Source organism: Coptis chinensis, chromosome 3, assembly GCF_015680905.1.
Source record: "Coptis chinensis isolate HL-2020 chromosome 3, ASM1568090v1, whole genome shotgun sequence".
Classification (NCBI taxonomy): domain Eukaryota; kingdom Viridiplantae; phylum Streptophyta; class Magnoliopsida; order Ranunculales; family Ranunculaceae; genus Coptis; species Coptis chinensis.
Window position 1 is genome coordinate 122922661 of NC_141458.1, and position 20591 is coordinate 122943251.

At 35.7% G+C, this 20591-nt stretch overlaps 1 protein-coding gene and 1 long non-coding RNA gene across 35 annotated transcripts in view; one reads left to right on the top strand and one right to left on the bottom strand.

Annotated features, from left to right (window-relative positions):
* The window catches only part of LOC147514035 (uncharacterized), a 35424-nt gene extending 18536 nt beyond the window's left edge, over positions 1-16888 (bottom strand). For 8 of the 34 annotated variants that reach the window (XR_015215843.1, XR_015215851.1, XR_015215844.1 and 5 more), the window contains exons 1-4: positions 16329-16682; positions 15281-15752; positions 14502-14895; positions 11594-14416 (exon numbers count right to left, since the gene is read on the bottom strand). This is a non-coding gene — a long non-coding RNA (uncharacterized LOC147514035). The other 26 variants (XR_015215845.1, XR_015215847.1, XR_015215827.1 and 23 more) reach the window with 24 other exon arrangements.
* Positions 786-5328, top strand: LOC147514037 (uncharacterized). Its single transcript, XM_086597437.1, has 3 exons — positions 786-1120; positions 2341-3317; positions 3965-5328. The coding sequence occupies exons 2-3, from the start codon at positions 2373-2375 to the stop codon at positions 5120-5122; spliced, it is 2103 nt and encodes a 700-aa protein (XP_086453563.1). The 5' UTR covers positions 786-1120; positions 2341-2372; the 3' UTR covers positions 5123-5328.
* Positions 16889-20591: the final 3703 nt, after the last annotated feature.

The following is a 20591-nucleotide window of genomic DNA, read 5'->3' on the forward strand; positions in this document are numbered from 1 at the left end:
AAATGAGGCTCAGCCCCTTGGTTCTAATTCGGTTGAGTATAAACTCTATCCCATCCACCTATATCACATAACCTCCTTATTATTTATGTCTCGTTAAATAACCTATCTGTTTTCCAAAAAATAGATAAAATCTGCTCTGTTTTTATTTCCCATTTTATCTTATTTTCTTTTTTACCCTTTTAGGATTGAAAATTTTCCGACTATATATATATATATAAAACTATATTTGCATAGTCATTGGAGCTATAAAAGTTTAAATTTACATAGTAATTTTTGGGATTGAAAATTTTTCGACACCTGACAGAATATATGTAAATGTATTTTTACATAGTCATATATATGTAAAACTATATTTATATAGTCATTGGAGCTATAAAAACTTAAATTTACATAGTAACTTTTGGGATTGAAAATTTTTCCGACAACACCAGATAGAATATAAATTTAAATTTTCTTATGAAAAAAAAAAATTATATAAAAATTTAAATTTAAATAGGTTAAGAAGACTGTGTAATTTTATATTGTCATATGTAAATACAAATTTACATAGGATGACATCAGCCCGGTTTGTTTTTAAGCCGAAATTATAAGTAAAGATTGATGATATCAGCCCGGATTTTAGGGGATATTTTGGTCTGTTTTGGCTTTGATGTTATGTTTTAAATAATAGAAAAGTTTTATGTATTTGTTCAGTTACAGGGGTTTTTTTACAACCATTTAAGTAATAGGGAGATTAAACCCATTGTTGCATATTTATTGGGTGCCAATACCGTGCCCCTTATTAAAAACAAGTCTAAGAAATAACAATTGCGGAATTGCCTATTACCAAAAGACATAAGCAGTCAAACAGGTAGCTGGAAACCTTGTACGATTTATATACGGAGTAGACTTTAGATCCCAATTTGGTAAAGGGACTGAGTATATAAAAGAAGAGTGGCCCAGATTTCATAGCATACGACTTAGCACATAGATTTAGCCATAAAAGAAACCTTTTCCCTGTTGCCACAAACGGAAACTTGTTCGTTCCCTTTCCATCTGACTATCCTAATATCCATATACCACCAGTAGTGCAATTTGGAAGAAAAACGCGCAGGTCTTTGTCTCACAGATCTAATTCAAGGTACTGGTCTGAACTAAAAACTCCATTGACTTGAAATTATATTATATTACTTTATTCGGAACATTCTGGTGTTCTGTCGCGTTCAAAAAAGTATGATCTAAATTATACACAACTTTGATATACTCTTATAGCAAAAAACTTTGATCTAAATTCTGATGCCAGATATTGATTCATGGTTTATATTATCGAACTAAAAAAAATCACGCATGGTTTGGTTTCTACCTGGGGACCTATATTTTTGTACAACACCGCCCACTTTGTATTGTAGTGATATACTGATAGGGACTAGCGAACAGCGTGTATTCTCCAAAGAAGAATCATGTATAATTCACTTTTACTAAACTGTATTTTATAAGAATTTTTTTCCATCTTAGTCATTGATCAAAGGAGGCAAAAAGGGTGAAGGAGAATCTCACCATGACACCATACACGTAGATATTAGAGAGAGAAAATAAAATAAATAATAAAAACAAGAAAAGAAACCTAGAGAGCACCAACATTCTAATACAGGTCGGTCAGCCTAACTCATTATCTGTTTTTAAAAACAAAAAAAAACAACTAAGATAAGGAAAAACAAGATTTTTTTTTCATTGTAATTTATATGAATAAAACTTTGTTAATATGAAGATTGGGCCAGGGACGGAGCCTGGAAAGGGGGGGGGGGGGGGGAAGAATATGCTGACTGTAGTGTAATTTCATGGTTTTTAACACAAGACTACGAGAGAATACTAATTTCTAACATCGATTCTCATAAAACATCCACACATAGAGACACACATCAATGAGGACGTAAACAATGGGCACAGTGCGAGTTGCGAATGTTTCAATTTTAAGTGGTGTGGTTCTTTATCACACCGAAAAGATATTTGTGTTGTGATGTGATTTGCGTATCCTACAAGAATGGTGTGGCATCGAAAAAGGGTTAGCAAAGAAGGCCATTGTTCCATTGGATGGACCTGCCAATCTCTATTATTCATACATGTTTGTATTATGGATGTTTAAATCCTTTCTCTTATATAATTTCTTGTCAAAACAGTAGAATGTGAATTGTGTTAAAAACCATGAAATTGAATTCTCATATAGTAATGACATGTGAAATCCCTATGGCTTTCTTTGAATATGTTTTTCTCTTACATTTCTACTACTATTATTTTTTTCATTTATATACATTTGTATTATATACCAATTAATATTGTTATTATTTTTGTTTTGCTTATTAGATTCGGTAAAGAAGAGCCATATAAAGGTTTCTATGGAAAAACCGTTGCGCTTAGTTCCTCCTACTTATGCTCCTTCTCTAGTCTTCTGTCATGGTAAGAAATTTCGTAATCAGACTTTCTGCACCATATGTGATGGAAGTTATCATGTTAGAAGTGTTCCAGAGATGCGTCAAATGAGCTGCGTGGCATCATGTTGTGGTTGGTTGATATTGAAGAGTTATTACTCAATACAATGCTATCTTTTCAATCCTGTATCTTTAAAAAAAATTATTCTACCCCCACTGATAGATAATACGTTTGATGTTGGTATTCTTACATATCCCCCAAGTGATCCCAATTGTGTTGTGATGCTTGTTAGCCAGAAGAGACGTTTGTGTACTTTTTGTCGGATTGGTGATACCAAGTGGATTGAACAGGAGTTGGTTAGAAAATTTAAGTCAAAAAAGAGAATTGGTATGCCCAAAAAATATATTAGCAGTGTCGTAAGTTGCAAAGGAAAGGTATACCTATTTTTCTTCGGTGGAGTAACTGTTGTCAATTTTTATGATAGTTGTGCTTCTATAAAAACAAGTGAAATGAAATGGAACAAATGTTCAATACCAGGGGCAATTCGCACGACACATTTCTATGTGGAGTCTTGTGGAGAGATCTTTCAAGTAAATCAGATTCACTTAATGTTGTCAAGAGAAATATTTCTAACATTTGACATTTTCAAATTGGATTTGTCTACAATGGATTGGGTGAAGGTTGAAAGCCTAGGTGACCGGATCTTCTTGTTAAGTTCAAGTTCTACTATGTCACTCTCTGGGGCTGAACTTGGAGTGAAAGGAAATTGTGTGTATTACTCTATTCCAAATTATGCACACTTATACAGATTTGACATGGATGATGGAGCTATAACAGTTACATTACCTCTTCCAAATGTGTTAAATTATTGGAAAGGACCTTTTTGGATGGTGCCAGATTGCAAATTGCAGGTAATTCCTTGTTTTCTAACATTTGTATTTTTTTCCTCACTTTTATTTGATTTTTGTTGCTTTTGAGGTTGCCCTTGGTTTTATGCAAATAGAAAAAAAAAATCTTAATTATATTTATAAAAAAAAATTAAGGCATTTAAAACTATATAACCAAAAAATTAAGGCATAAACACCTATTTACAATGCTAACTAAAACGGACTAAATAGCTAATTGGGTAGAAACAGACACAAATAGTAGAAACAATAAGTGGAGCATTCCTGGCTGAGAGGAGCACATAGGAGGTGCAAGTTTTCTTGCGTAGCATGGGTACTTAATCCTCCATCAGAAAATGCCCTTGGGAGGTGAACAATAAAGAAAATTGCTGCTAATAGATCAAGCTAAAATACAAATAAGTAAATAACAAAGTTGAAGTAAAGAGCATGGCAAAAAACAAAATAATTTATACATATTGACCTAGAAAATAAAGTTTCTTGTTTATTCTTAAACCTTCTTAGGCAACGTTTAGAATGTGATTGTACTTCCAACAAACTCTCTTAACATATACGATACCTATCTATCAGGACTATCACGATTCTTAAACTAAGTTCTTTCCTCCTCTTTTGCTCATGGTATTGTTGTATTGAGCTACCATGTTCCTCGTGTCCAGGTGAAGAAGGAGCTTGCAAAAGTGGAAGAAGCCAAAAGTGTAGTAATTGAAGAGAGAAATAATTGGAAAGAACTTCAGACAGAGCTGTTGGAGCTGATCTTTTCACGACTATATTTAGGTGATTGCATTCGCTTCCGTCTTACATGCAAAGCCTGGATATCCACCACCCAGCTAATCCGAACACACCCTTGTCTTACACAACCCGATTCTAGATGTCAAGAGATACCATGGTTGCTTTCTTTTCAGAGAAACAACAAGGGTATATGCAATTTCTGCCACCCAATTTACAATGACGCGTATGTGATGAACATCCCTGAGCTAGCAGGCGCAATTGTTCGCCATGCAAAGCATGGTTGGTTGTTAGTGTCGCAAGGGGATCATTCCATTTTCTTCTTCAACCCAGTTACAAAAGATATCATTAAGCTTCCTGATCTTCCTCGTTCTAGTTACAGTTTCACGAACATATCCTTTTCAACTCCACCAACTACCTCAGATTGCGTGGTATTTGGACATAAGGAGTCTCATGAAGTGTTTGTTGAAATGTTAATTTACTCCAAAGAAATTGACATAGATACTTGGTCTGAATTCGACATCGATAGTAAGGTACCATACGAGTTCATAGCTTCTTACTGCAACCCAATTTTCTATGATGGTGTTTTCTATTGTCTGAGCAAAGATGGGAAATTGGGCATTTTACGTCCATTGGAGAGAGAGGATAATGAACTTATGTGGAAGGTCCTCCCTGTACCGGCAGTTATTTCATATTCAGACATGGAAATTTATGAGACCCCCATTAGCAGCTACATAGTGGAGTGTGATGGTGAAATTTTATCAGTATTCATGGGTATTGTGGGTAAGCCTGTTTCTGTTTTCAAGTTGGATGTGTCAAAGATGAAATGGGTCACGCTAGCAACTTTGGGTGACAAAGTAATCTTTCTTAGCCATGCTACGTCCCTGCTCGTACCTGCCGGATTGAAAGGAACAGAGGATAGAATATATCTCCCGAAATTCCGTGGGAATGACATCGTATTCTATTCTTTAAGGACAGGAAATTACCATTCTTTTGGGGACAATTCAGACAAAGATTCTCGTGCAGATTGGATCAATACTCGTGAGCACTGGAATTGCACGTGGATTCAGTCGAATATGGAGAACTAATATTATGGTCGATGCTCCCATCTGATTGGCAAAGATGGGACTGTAAATTGTTCTCAGTTCCATACTGCGTTTTGTGCCTTTTGTCTAATGTGTGCCAGATTTCAAGGGTATAAGTAATGTGATTTCCCTGTAATGCTCAAAGCCGACAAAAAAAACATTCTTCGTGGACTCTTGGTAATACAATTTTATAATTTTCAGAGATACCACATAGATGAGTCTGTTTGTTTGTGTTTTTTTATTGTGTTTTTTTTTTTTTTTAGCAAAAGAGAGTTAACCCTTAGAAAGAGGTGATTCCCTATGATTACGAGATTACAGACTCAACTAAGGACCGTGCTGAAATAGAGTCCAAACAAGAGTATGGAGTGACCCGTCTATCTCTAAAAACTAAACTATGGCGACAAAATTTAGGGTCCTACGAACATAGTAAATTTTACACTCAATTAATTGAAATAATAATGAGTATATATCATTAGCTATAGAAGTTGTTCCCCAAAAAAACATTGTTCCTCTACATTCCAAAGTAGCAACAAGGGTTTGACAGTTTGACAATATTACCACTTTATTAATTTGCAAATAATGTGCTAATTTCAATCCTTCAAGGATAGTTATGGTTTCGGCCTCTTATGCGTCCCCAGATCTCCTGCACCAATGCATATACTATTAGAGTTCTATAAGGCAAAACTCTTGTTATAATGGAAATTCTATTGGAAAAAAAAAAAAAAAAAACACTCCTAATTAAAACGAGAATCTTTCTCATATTGGAAATTGCTGCTCCTAGAACTTCTACCATGACCTGAATGTACCCTATTAGCTTGTTTTGGAATGTAACCTATTAGCAACATCATACTTCAAATTTCAAATCCTCTCCGAGTCTTCATTTAAACCTTTTAGAGACATCTGATTTTTTATACAAAGCATACATTAAGTTTAGCCAGATAGACGCTCTGTGATTAGTTCAACAATAAAAGCAGGATATAGCAGACCTTGTCCTCAACCTTTGAAGGGATCTTTAGTAGCATTCAAAGAAGCATTTTTGCAAGATCAATGTATTAAGCAGAAAACGAGGGGAACATACGTGTACCTGCCTAGCAACCTAGAGCTCTGCCCCCATTGGTGCAAGAATGGCTTTGGTTCTTGAATTTCAATCATACTATCATCTGTGCCAGAAGACATATACCAAAACACCTATCATCGAGCTTGTCCCTTCAAGTGGAAGATTCCCGCCCTGAAAGCCAAACACAAGCTACATCACTGACCAGTCAAAGATGGTTTCCCTAGCCCAGACTGTGAATTAGGGAGCACTTTTCGATTGTCTCGTTATAACGTACCTAGGTACTCTGAATCCCTGAGTCATGTCAAGTTACAGGCCAAAATAATCACGCCTCTGCAAAGTTAAACATCATACAAAGAGGGATGGGCTGAGCATAAGTAGTTCTAACGTCTACGTCATCCCCAGTGCTCTATCCTAAGACCTTATGCACCCTAGTTACACTTCTACAAGTACTGTTAAGACAGACCTTCTCACCTAGAACATAGTCAAAATCGAGATTACTGACATTTCGCATAAAGTCTTAAGAGTATATTACAAAGAATACTAACAACGGAAAATAGAGAATTGACCTCATTCCTTTGCAGCAGAAGTATGGGCTCCACCACCAAATTCAAGGACTAAACATTGTTTTGTTCAAGCTGTACTGTTTTATTAAGTACTTAACGACAGGAAGCTAAACGTTTAACTAAATAAAAAGCAATACGAGTGATGTTTTCCCCCACAAGGAGCACATGCGATATTTTGTAGAGACAATCACCAAAGATCACCAAACACACAATTATATGCACTTCGAAGAAGTCCTTGCAACTTTTTGCATACTGCATTCACAAACTTCGACAACATAATTACTATCTCCTGAGCCCTAGTGTCAAGCTCAGGAACATTGTTTCCACCAGTCATTCTCACTGATTGAAATTGGAGAATCAGTAAAAGAACACTACTAGGAGAAATCCTCTTATTCTGAAGTTTATAAGTTGGAAAAACTTTCCAGATAACTAACGGGTATTACCGAGAATGATGTATGGATATATCCTCAATCCTACATGCAAATGATAATGCCTCCATACATCGCCAAGCCAATATCCCGTCTTCCAGCTCACTGTAACAAGCACTCAATCGACCTAACACTAACAGTTAACACATACCAATAAACAAAAAGAAAAGAAACACATCCTATTACCCCTGTAAGACGGTGCATATAAATCAAATATATACACAAGAAAGATGTCCTACCACCCCCAGTAAGATGGAGCATAAGAATCAAATAGTCACAACTTGAACAAAGCAATAAAAGTAGAATGGGGGCAATGACGTCCAGAACAAACCCAACTAATCCTTACAACAAAAACACGTCATCAAATAATCAATATAGTAAGGATCTAATAACTCAGTCCAAGGTAAACAACCCTAAAACAGCCATGACTCCAGCCATTAATCCACTTCTAAGTTGTAACCAACTATAAGTACTCCATCAACAATTTTTAACTTTATAACGCTAAGAATATTTTGGAAACTGAAAGAGTCTTATCAATTGACACGTTTTAATTCCTTTAAAGCTATAAGATCCTTCATTTTGTAAAATCTGAACACACATAGAAAATCAAAATGAATATCAAAGACATGCCAATGAAAGCAATCTTAGAACACACTGAATGCAAACGGAACTAGCATTCAACTAAAATAAATGTAACTTATTATACTCAGCCCATGCTGTTGCAGTGTCAAACAATATTTGGAAAGTCAAGGAAACCCAAATATAGATCAGAACGATGAAAGCCTACTAGCCTAGAATGCACACAATTGGTAACAGACACAACAGATCCTATAAGGGAACAGGCACCAGATTTCGTCTCCCATTGTCAAAGGGGGACCAAGGCGGCCTAGGTCAGACAAATGGGCAACTTTTGGTACAACAAAGAGACATAACGCTATTTACTTTGGAGACATAATGCTCACACCTTTCCTCACCAATCACAACATACACAACAGAGGAAATGAGTAGTACCTCTGCATGCAAGGTAACAACTAGGATGTACATTAGCGTCCCACAAAATCTTAGGATCTCCCAGACCCCCTGCTGCCAAGAAAACCATCTTTCATAAGATTCTTTAAAAAAACACTACGAACTCTAGAAGAGAGAATGTTGGCGTAGAGAGAATTTTAAAAAGTAGGTCACACTTGAGACAAAAGAACAACTTTGAGACAAAGAACTACTTTGAAGTAAGTAGTAACAACATTGATTGCCGAGTGAAAATTCTCCACACCCCTCACAAGATGAACTGTTCCTTAGAAAAATTCACAAGCGGGGAGAACAACTTAGCAAACAAATGTAAAAAGTATGAACCAAAAAAGATTGAAAATTTAAGAATTTGGGTGCAGAGAGAATTAATAAAAGTAAGTCACACACATGAGATAAAAGAAATACCTTGTCATAGACTCATAGTAACAATATTGTTTGCCAAGTGAAATTCCTCCACACCATATGGATTAACTCTTACGAAAATTCACAAGCGGGGAGAATACCATGGAAAATTATTGTAGGAAGTACGAACCCAAAAAGGTTTAGAATTTAGGTGTAAAGAGACTAATAAAGAGTAAGTCACAATTGCAACAAGAAACTCCTTAAAACAGTAACAATGGTGATTCTCACACGATGAACTCTTTCTTAGAAAAATTCATAGGCATGGAAAATACCTTGGCAAACAACAATAGGAAGTAGGAACTAGAAAAGGTTGATAATGTTGGAGTAGAAAGAATTTCAATTTAAATGGATTTCAATTTAAATGGATTTTTAAAGAGTTAGTCACACTTGAGAGAAAAACTTCTTTGACGTTGTCGCACAAAGTTGATTGGCAAGAACACTCCACGTGAACTCTTCCTTGAAAAAATTCACAAGCCTCACCTAGGTAAACAAAATTAGAAGAACCAAAAAAGTTTGAATTTAGGTTTAGAGATTTTTATAGAGTAAGTCACACTTGAGAAAACAAATGCTTTGACGTTGTTGCACAATGTTGATAGCCAATTGAAATTTCTCCACACCCCTCACAAGATCAACCCTTCTTTAGAAAAATTCACAAGTGTTGGAAAATACATTGACAAAAACAACAGTAGGAAATGGGAACCAAAAAGAATTTTGGTTTAGAGGGATTCTTAGAGAGTAAGTCAATTCTTTGATGTCGTTTGACAAAGTTGATTGCCAAGTGAAATTTCTCCAAATGAACTCTTCCTTAGAAAAATTCACAAGCCTGGCAAAGAACAGTAGGATATAGGAACCAAAAAGTTGATAAATTTAGTTTAGATGAATTTTTAAAGTTCGTCACACTTTGAGGAAAAAAAAAAATTGACGTTGTTGTACAAAGTTGATTGCCAAGTGACATTCCTCCACACCCCTCATCGTGAACTATTCGTTGAAAAAATTCACAAGTACACTATTAGCTTGTTTTGGAATGTAACCTATTAGCAACATCATACTGCAAATTTCAAATCCTCTCCAAGTCTTCATTTAAACCTTTTAGAGACATCTGATTTTTTTCTAAAAAGCATACATTAAGTTTAGCCAGATTGACGCTCCGTGATTAGTTCAACAATAAAAGCAGGACATAGCAGACCTTGCCCTCAAGCTTTGAAGGGATCTTTAGTAGCATTCAAAGAAGCATTTTTGCAAGATCAATGTATTAAGCAGAAAACGAGGGGAACATATGTGTACCTGCCTAGCAAGCTAGAGCTCTGCCCCCATCGGTGCAAGAATGGTTTTGGTTCTAGATTTTCAGTTATACTATCATCTGTGCCAGAAGACATATACCAAACAACCTATCATCGAGCTTGTTCCCTTAAAGTGGAAGATTCCAGCCCTGAAAGCCAAACACAAGTGACATCACTGACCAGTCAAAGATGGTTTCCCTGGCCCAGACTGCGAATTAGGGAGCACTTTTCAACTGTCTCTTTATAATGTGCCTAGGTACTCTGAAACCGTTAGTCATGTCAAGTTACAGGCCAAAATAATCACGCCTTTGCAAAGTTAAACATCATACAAAGGGATGGGCTGAGCATGAGTGGCTCTATTGTCTATTCCTTGTATAATAAAGTAGCCAACTATGCACAGCACGACCCTGACCAAGTACATCCAGTATGCTAACCTATACCTAGGTGCTCAAAATTCTTGATATACACGACAAGTTGCAGGCCAAAATAACCACGTCTGCAAGTGTAATGAGCTGGATGGACATATCACACGATGTTCACTTAATGAAATATACGATATATCTTTTAATGTCTTGTCAATTATTTGATAAGATTAGTTTTGTCTTCTTCTCAGGCATCGATATTTGACCTAGACCTATAATTCAGAGAATTCCAAACCCTAAACAGATATATTGAAAAAAACAGTTTGCACAATAAATTTACCCGAGAATCCAATCCTACATCTACTCAACACATAAATATCTGCTGCATAAAAGTTTATAACAGATAAAAATTAACCATGCATCATCACTAAAATATTGTTTACCTGATCAAAAGAATCACAGAACAACATATCATACATGTACCACCAAAAACAAATCAACACATGCTTGCATGCGTTAAGTGTTGTTGTATGGATCAAATACACATTTTCGAGTTAATACTGTATCTTGTTAGCACTGTTCAAAGACTTGCCAGTTTAAAACACCTACCTTCTTCCTCTGTCAAAGTTGCAAAAATAGCTCAATATATAGTCAGGACTTTTCGGCCTTGCAATCACAATGGACAATAGCTCTTACGCCTCGCATCATGGGCTGGGCAAACACCTCACATCATGGACTTCGCATTTTAAAGCATTGGCTAGGAAATCAGAAGCCTTCACCTATATCCCTGGCCATTAAATTATATTAAAAAATTAATAAAAACTACAACTAAAGCAAAAATTCTTACCCTAAAATAATCATACCGTGCAAGAACCATGAAGGCAATATGCACATAGCGTGCACAAGCATTGGCCAAACCAATATGCACATCCCCTCATTAAATGGTTTGATTTTCCATAAAATAGAATCCAGATTCCTGAGATCTCAAGTTCCTACGTTAGATCACTGAAGCTAGATACTCACAATCCTTAGTGTCCACAAGTAAACATCAGTCAAAGAGTGAATACAACATAAGACATTAACACTTACATTGTGTATCTAGAATTATCCAGTACCAAATAGTAATACCAGTATGGTTTTACACATACCTCGCTAGTTCAATTGAGAACAGCTTGTACGCCTTTCCAACTACCTAATAGCTTATAAGTTCTGTCATGAACCCTTCATTACTTTTGTTAGTTTCCCCATCTTCTTCGCTAAATCTGTAACACAAACATTTGCAACCTATAGAGTTATGACATAGACTGAATCTAAAATAAATGAATAGATTGCATGACTTTTTCTAAAGTTATTTACTCTATTGCAGCATGTCACCCACCCAGCAATCATGACGCAGTCCACATCAGGCACCAGTTTGAATTTTCCAGTCACCCCATCTATGTTATCTTCAGTAGAAAAATTGAGTCAATAGTATGAGACTGCTCCATTTAAGAGAAAACTACACCAGTCTATTTGACCTTGAACCTCCATCAAATGGCCTCAACACTCGTTTCACTAATGTACTACTAAGAAGTAGTTGAAGGACTCTACTAAGAGGACAGTGCAACCTTCATCAGAAAGACCAGAGGTTTATTTTCGCAATGCTTTGCTCCCCAGGGACTAGCAACGTGATCATCAAGTTACATCATCCAGTCAGAAGTACAAGCAATTTCAATTGCCTAAGATTTTCCTCACATCCTATGAGAACACTTTGAAAAAAATTATTAAAATAATAAATAATAACGAATAGAATTAATAAATATAATAACAGTAATCGTAAATTAATATTAGCAAAAACTAGTTATAACCTGATCTGGATGCTAAACCATTCACAGATAAAATCTGCACATAGCCTGTTTGGTCTGCATTGTTGTCATAATAACCTATACCTCTATGGCTACTTGAGCTTGAGATGGACTCAAGTCAGGAAAGTCTTCCAGGAAATTTCATTAAGGCCTCAAAACATATATCACAAATGTGTAAACAAAACAGAGGCTTAGAAATGAGAAAAATTACAATAGTATAGATTCTGAGATTCCAAATTTAGCCAGAAAGAAAAGTTCAAATATTATTTGGCAATCAGTAAATGAGGTCTTAAACCTTAACCTTGTGCCATTATACGTCCCCAATCAAATAAAGATGACACAAAGTCTAAAAGAAGGTCTAAACCACCTGGAAAGGCCAATGTCCACTTCCCTTGAAATTGAACAATCCGAGGGAAAAAACAAACGTAATCAGTCAAATAAGATTGAATTTTAAATAAACCATGAAGTTAAATGATTAATCAGATGTATAAAGTTATCAATTTTGGCTTCAGACCCTCTTCTTTTTGCCTTTCTTCCACAGTATGTCTCCATTTTACCGACGTCTTTGCTCCATCTAGCAGTTATATTCTATAAAAACCAAAGCGTATCGTGAATGCAGTTTTGATATAGGAAGAAAAAACAGTTTTGATAAATTGAAGAAATCACCAAAAATAAAATAAGTTATAAATGGAATGTCATAATCTAGCATTCCCACAGACATTCATCGCAGTAAAAATGTAACACCATTGCAACACAATCACAAAAAAAAAAAAAAAAACCAAATGTCACAATGACATTGTTTACAGATTTTTTTTGAAAACCATTAGAGAAAAACCAAAGTACATAATAAATCTGTTTCTAGAACAAATTAGATTTTGGTATAAAACAAGTTTTTTGTTATCATAAAATAGTACTGATAAGAAAACAGCATCAAGGATAAATGTCATAATCCAGCGTTCCCAAGAAGACACTTATCACTTAAAACGATATGAAAAGAGGAATAGAACTTTTTAAGAAATAAAATGAAACATAAACAGGGACATGTTATATAGAAAAGCTTTTACTGATTTTGTAAGAACACATTTATATAGGGGAAAATAATATGATTTAAGCTAAACCAAGTTTGAAAACCCAATTTGAAAACCAAGTCTCAGGAGGAAAGTGCATACAGATTCAAATATATGATTCAAGTTTGACCTTGTTTTTTTCGGCTTCAGAGCACTTTGTCTCGAGTCTTGAATCTTGATCACTTTCTGTTGTTCCCTCCACACCTTGTATTTATAAGTAACCTCGCGTCAATTTAAAAGCCCAAAACTCAAGGGTACCCTTCTAAAATCTATGCTGCGAACAATTTAAGTTCCATCCTTCCAATAGAGACGAGGCAATCACCAATTTTAGAATCGATGTTGTTCATGATTCTCCATAAGGCAATAACGGTTGAACCCATTTTAGAACTGAAATTTGTCTGGCAAACCCGCTGCCACAATTCATTAGGTAGCAGTAGTCCAATTCTAGATGCTTTTTATTGTTTGTCCCATTGTAGACTCTTCAAAGTCTCTTCTGTTTTTCCCTTGCACATATATAAAGCAATTTGAATGTTTTGTGATCATTTCTCTCCCCGCAAAGCCAAATAGCCACCTCTAGGCTTAGGCACGCGTAGGCAACCATCTTGATTTAAAAAAAGCACTCCCCCATTTTCACATTGTATGAAAATAAAGAGAAACAAGTAGACATCTAAAGACGTTTATAGAAGAAAAAAGTAAGGCAAATATCATCATTGGAACTTGCTTCCATTCGGAGCATGAATAAGGTCTTGGCACATTGCTCCACACACCCAAGCTTGGGTTTTCTATCAGCCTTTTCAGTAAAACAAACGGAAAAAGATAAAGAGAGCTCAAAAAAGAGTACCGTTTCTTGAGCTACAAACCTAGAACAATATGATCTGATTCTTCCATATAATATAGTTGTGAATCCTGACTCTGATATCTGGGCAGGGGCATAAGATCTGAAGTTTAATCAGTAGACCATGCTGAATACAAAAACGATAATATGTTCAATCTATTTGCCAAACTGAACAAAAATTATGCAACTTTTATCATGTGGTATTGTAGTAATACCGCGTAAGCGTGACGTTACACAAACCTTGCTGGGAGCCATTGAGAAATGTTCTTAGGCCCCTTTTAAAATACCAAGCCACTTACTCTACATTTATGTTCTCTTCTTCACGCATATGAAAGTGGTCTCCTTTTCCCTAGCACCTACTACCCTTCCATCACATCTTCTAAGCTTTAGCCTCCATTGCTTGTGTTAGTGTCTCTGCCTTCTGTGCCAACATCTGTAACAAATGAGTTGCAAACTCACGTTAGGTCATAGGCAGAATATATAAACAAGAAATTAGAAGATTGCATTAGAATATTGACCTCGATAGGATAATGGGTTGATCTAATCTATGCCCAGCATGTTTAGAAACAATAACCTGTTTTCATCACAAATGATACAGAAATCCTGACAGACAATCCTTTCTCCACAATGGGATTCCTTTTCACAGCTCGCCAGCTCCAGTGCGTTCAGAAGACGCATTACATGAATGTTAGTAACTTCTCCCTTTAAGAGAACATTACCCGTTAAATGGCCTTGAACATCCACCAATGATTTCGCCACCTCTTTGGCATGCTTTGAGATTGTATAACTACTAGATGGAATTGAAGATCTCGACAGAGAGGATGGCGTTATCTTTGACGGAAAGACATTGGAGGTTGATTTCGCAAACTATCTGCTCGGGAGTGAAACTGTAGTTGCTTACACTTCTCCCTTCTGAAAAAGAAAAAACGAAATCAAACACTGTTAATATCCCATTACTTGACAAACAACAAAACATAGTTATTCTTTGTACCAACCATACGAAATATACACAAATACAAAGTTATAATGGAACTCTCAACATTATTGATTGACCTTTGAAGTTTATTGAGATACATGTGGCACCAATATTACACTAATCATCTCAGGAAGAAAAAACATTCGAACTACCACGACCATAATCAATGAGAGTTTAGTATCAACAACTTAAAGTTGTGAGCTCATGCTAGATCATGTTGACTAGGTTCAGTGGTGTTGTACGACACCAAGAGATATGGCTTTGCTTTAGTTATATTTCCTTACTTTTACCATGATGACAACTATAAACTAGAATTTTCACCTGCTACTGCAGTCACTCCACACGCAGTAGATATTTCTTCAAGTTATAGGGCCCATTTGTGTCACCAAATTTGGCCCTTCGACTTAACAATGTCAGGGCAAAACCAAATTTGGCCCTTTTTCATATATAGTAGATATTTCTTCAAGTTATAGGGCCCTTTTGTGTCACCAACAGTATGTAACTTACTTCCAACCAGAACTTCATCCAACCAGAACTTCATCCACAAAATGATATATATCCACAAAAATGATATATACTATACATAATAGGACTGCTCCCAGAAATAGCTCTTCACTCCAAGCATCGGATCAAGATGAGAGCTCAGGATTCTCTTTCTATCAAGACATATTGTGCACTGGTTCATCTCTCTTGGAGATGTCAACTGATTCCAACAGGATTTCCTTTGTCCGATCCTTCTTCCCCAAAACCATTATGCTGCCTTGGTGCTTATTGCAGAGCATAAGCTGCACTCCTGCAACAACCATAGTTTGGCCTCTCAAAAAACTTAGAACAAATTATCTAATAATATGCATCAAAAGAGATTCGAGGCATTGAGCAGAACAACCACACAGGCCCACTCAATAAAACCTAGATGAGAGAACTTCCATATTAATTTAATAAGAGGAGATTATAGGAGAACCTAGAGCAAGAAAATCAAGATTCACAAGTTATAATGGGTGTAGTGAGTGCATATTAAGGTTAAACAAGCCAGATTCAATGTGCCCAACAAGCAGCTGTACGTGGAAGATTAAATGATCACTGATGCCCCTAGGCCAACATCATTCATATTCCCATCATTCATATTCTTGGGTCGGAAAGAAAATGGTAAAAACACAGACGAGTCACTTGTTTAGTTCTTCAGATAGATGGAAGGTCAGTGGCTCGAAAAATTAACTAGTGGATCTCATTTACAGACAAGTATATGACTATATGTGCTAGGTTTAAAGTCAGATCTCCTGATCTGAGCAGTTAAAAATGTTACCAATGAAGAGCTGCACACACACAAGTACTCGAGAAGAAGACTGGTAAATAAGAGTTCATTACATACCTCTTATGCTGTGCATCTGTGGGGTCCAATGCAAAGAGAGAAGTAAACAACACCGAAAACCGTGATTTAGCTTCCCGAAAGAGCACCACCAACTGGATGCTTACTACTTGCACTGGCACTTTCTGCGACAATGAGAGAGACGACATCAGATGTGTTGCCAGTGCAAACAATCAAATGATGTAAACAGTTTAACTTTTCACCGTTCCAACAGACAGTGCCTAGCAAGCTCAGCAAATGCTTCAATAACGTCAACTCTAGAAATGACAATGTTGGTAACTTAATAGGATAGGTGAGTAGTCAATATGGGATACATATAAATAGTCAGGCCTTAAATAAAAATTAATTTATATAAAAATATCTTACTTTCCCGCATTGAGCTATTTCCAGCCTTCAGAGCCCATAGAGCAGGGTGCATGCATGCCCCTTAACATAAAAAAGACCATCCCTTTAGAAGCCCAGTCTTCTGTTGTTGATACCCTACCCAAGGTTGCATTTTCTGTAAAGTCTCGTCAGCGGTTCTTAAAGAGTTACTTGTAGCCATCCTGGTACAGGATGTGGTGTTGTTCCCCGCCTTCATCCTGGTACATGGACCGCCATATTTTGGATGTGGTCCACGTCCGTGGTGGACACATATTGCATGTAATTTACCCTCGAATTTTGATATTTTGTCCGACAATTCTTCATACCCAATGTAACCTATCCCTGAAGCCATTAACCAGAATGAAATCATGACCAAAGACTACTTCGTAAGATACTATTACCATTTTTATGGAGAGAAGAATGAAAAACCTGGTTTGTTACAAGTACGGGTCATTAAGGATATCTACACAAGTAGTAGATGCAATACCATCATCAGAAGCTTTAAATTTGAGTATTGAAAAGTAAGGTTGGATAATAAACTTGTAAACATATTATGACATAGTTGACACTTAACAGTACCCAAAATTCTGGTCTTGAACATCGGTAGTGTTGCAGTTTTCATATTTTAGCTAGTTCACACTGCATACATATAGTAAACTGAAAAATAGGACAATAATACCTCCATTGCAGGGTAAACTGAAAAATACGAGTTGTACGAAACGGTCTAATAAGAACCATCAGTATAAATGCCTACATCACTACTTCATGAACAATTAAAACTGGATGATTTTACTACAAGTAATAGAATAATTGTCAACAAGACAGCCTCAATTCAGTGAAGGATAGTATCAATCTTATTGTGCATCTTAACATATTCCTAGCTTAAGTTCCTTCAATTAAGTAAAGTCTGCAAGAGTATTAATTAGTAAAAATTACTAGGTCACGTTTCAGGAGAAAAATCTAGAAAAGCCTCCCTTGAGAAACCGAGGCATAGTATATGTCACCATAGTAGTGAGAGGGTCGGTCGGTGCTCTTTTTGTGTGATGTTGGGCTGTAATGTGTTGGGTAATTGTGGTTTGATTTCTATCAGTTCAAATTCTGTATTTTGCCAATGAAAACAACCAATAGAGAATCCGAGATTACATACAACCAATTTACATATAAAAACAATAGTAATCTACCACATTATTCTATAAGGAGAATAAGGCACACACATATACCACTATGGTAGTGAGACGAAAGGATTCGTTGATGTCAACACAATACCATAGTCTTAGCAGTCCATCGACATATCTGAGGGTCTTAGACTGCCTCTGATCTTCGGAGCCGTCACAAGAATAACTAAGCCGTTGTTGGACATCTCTTTTATGTCATCTCTGTTACCAAATAGAAAGGATCTGGACCCAGATAGGTTGCCATTAACTACTGGAAATATATATATATATAACGCAAGGACAATGGAGTGATATTTTAGAAAACAGAAATATTAACAAATAAAACAGTGATTTCAAAACTGAGAGCGTCAAAATGAAAAAATCTGGAATGAGTTCAGAACAAACCCTACAATTACTAACTTTCTTCTGAAAACAAAGTAGTTTCTAGACAGTAAAAAAAACATGAAATTAATTCAAAACAAACCCTAAAATTACAAATTTTCTTTTAAAAACAAAGTATTTTCTATACAATGAAAACAATAATAATAATAATTGCAATAGTAGAGAAGAATGAATTTAGAAATCAAACCATCCTGATCTTACGTTGCAACTTGCGAGAGCTTGAACCCTAGACCTTCGCCATCTCCTCACTCCCACTTCGTACCCTAGAATTACTAATATTCTGTGCATACAATTCAGCTAAAAAAAATACCAAAGTTTTAAAATCCAAAACCGAAGTTTTGTGGTAAAAATCTCAGTTGGTAGCAAATAAATATTGTGAAATAGGAAAGCCTACTACTTTGATTTGCACCAGCCAAATCAAATATTTCCCATGCCCCTCCCTCACTTTCCCTCCGTTTATTCTCTCCGAAAAAAATTTCAAGGGTGGAAAATAGATTACCGAAGCTTTCATGAAAATTTACCACAACAAACTGAGTTGTGTACCATAGATTCACTTGTGCAAAAAACAAAACATAATTTTGGTCAGAATATATTTTTTCACAAAAATATTTGCGATAAAGAAAGAGGGTAGACTTTCCATAAAAAGATTTTATTTCTTGAAAGAAAAATGAATTTCTAGGAAAATTGAGCAAATACATATAGTTTTAACTAGAAAAGAAAAAGGGATCTTTCAAGTCACCAGTGTAATGAGCGCTAAAGAACTACAATGGTATTGATGGGGTGTTGATTTAACAGTAGGAAATTCCAAGGGTTTTCCGGGTACAAATATGTCTATTCAAAATGTAAGATAATATATGCATTACCCATCATCTGGTCCACGTGGAAGCAGTAGGTAATGGAACAATAAAGGAGTTCAGCCAATACAATACACTTAGTACAAGGTATGGCGTGGAGGTGTCTGCGGGACAATTTTGCTATGACAGAAGTATCAAACATTGATTATTTTTCACGAAATACTATTGAAAAAAAAAGTCTTTTAGCAACATATTATACACGCGAAAGGTTTTCAAACAAGAAGCACAATACTGTAACTGAGAAAGGTAAGCTAGAACTTTGAAAATATAGGAGACATACGATTAAAGAGAAGCAATTTGTAAAATGTTTAAATAGTGACAGAACATAAATGTTGCAGAACCAAAATACTTCGCAATCACAACTAGAAAATTTTCCGGAAAAATTTGAGATCAGGGAAATTTTATTTCTAAGGCTGTGCTTATTATCTCTGCAAATTTGGGAACTTTTACAACTCCAAAATTGAACTAGAAGGGCCTAAATCAGGAACTTGGTACGTGTTTCCACAGTTCTACCACCTAAATCCAATCAAAAAATGTGAAAAGATGGAAAACCTTGGCAATTCTAAAATGGCAGCAAACTTTTACCAATAGATGTTGGTAGTCTACCAAACCATTTTTTCAACCCTAGCTCACCTGCCTAATCCCATGATTCATCCTCTGTTCAACACAAATTTGGTCGTGTAAAAGTTCCAATATTACGGGTTAAACAAGCACAACCTGGAGTGGTGAATTTTAACATGAAGTGTTGTCTCAAAAACCAGATAAACAGATTTGGGTAGAGAAAACAATTATGACATCAGATTCTCTCTCAAAAATATTTAGGGTGTAAGAACAAGCTAAAAAACAAAAACAATGTGTTTCTTCTTTTTAATTAAAAAAAAAATTGCTTTAAAACAAATTCAAGGGAAAACAATTTGGGGAAAAAAAAGGTTTTCAACTATGAGTTGAGCATATCTGATGTTGCTTAGAAATTGTAACATGCGTCGTCGATCGAATAAAGAAAATGCCGAAAGGGATATGGTTTAGTGTTTAGAAGAATAAAACATATAAACTAGGGTTTCCAAGGTACTAAATAGGAACACATATGACTCAAATCTTATACAATTGGAACTGTATAAGTGGGGATCAAGCAGAGATGTTTTCGACAACTTTGAAAAACAGGTCATCCTACATACCGAATTACTATACCATACCAAATCAATTTAATTAGAGAACGAAAACTAAAACCAGTAGAAAATAAAAAAAACAAAGCAAAACCTACCAGGGTGGAATAAGACACATACCCCCAGTTATCTGCTTGTAGAGTCTTATCTTATAATTATATAATACAATCAAACTCCTAAGGAGTCGTTCTAACAGCAAAGTCTATAAGAATTACATCTCCTGGTTTCTCCCCTTCTCTAACAAGAACCACTAGTCTACACTCTTCTCATCCCACAAGGAAAAACCACAACAAACAGAAGTAATAGAACTAGCATCAGTTTTGATTGGAA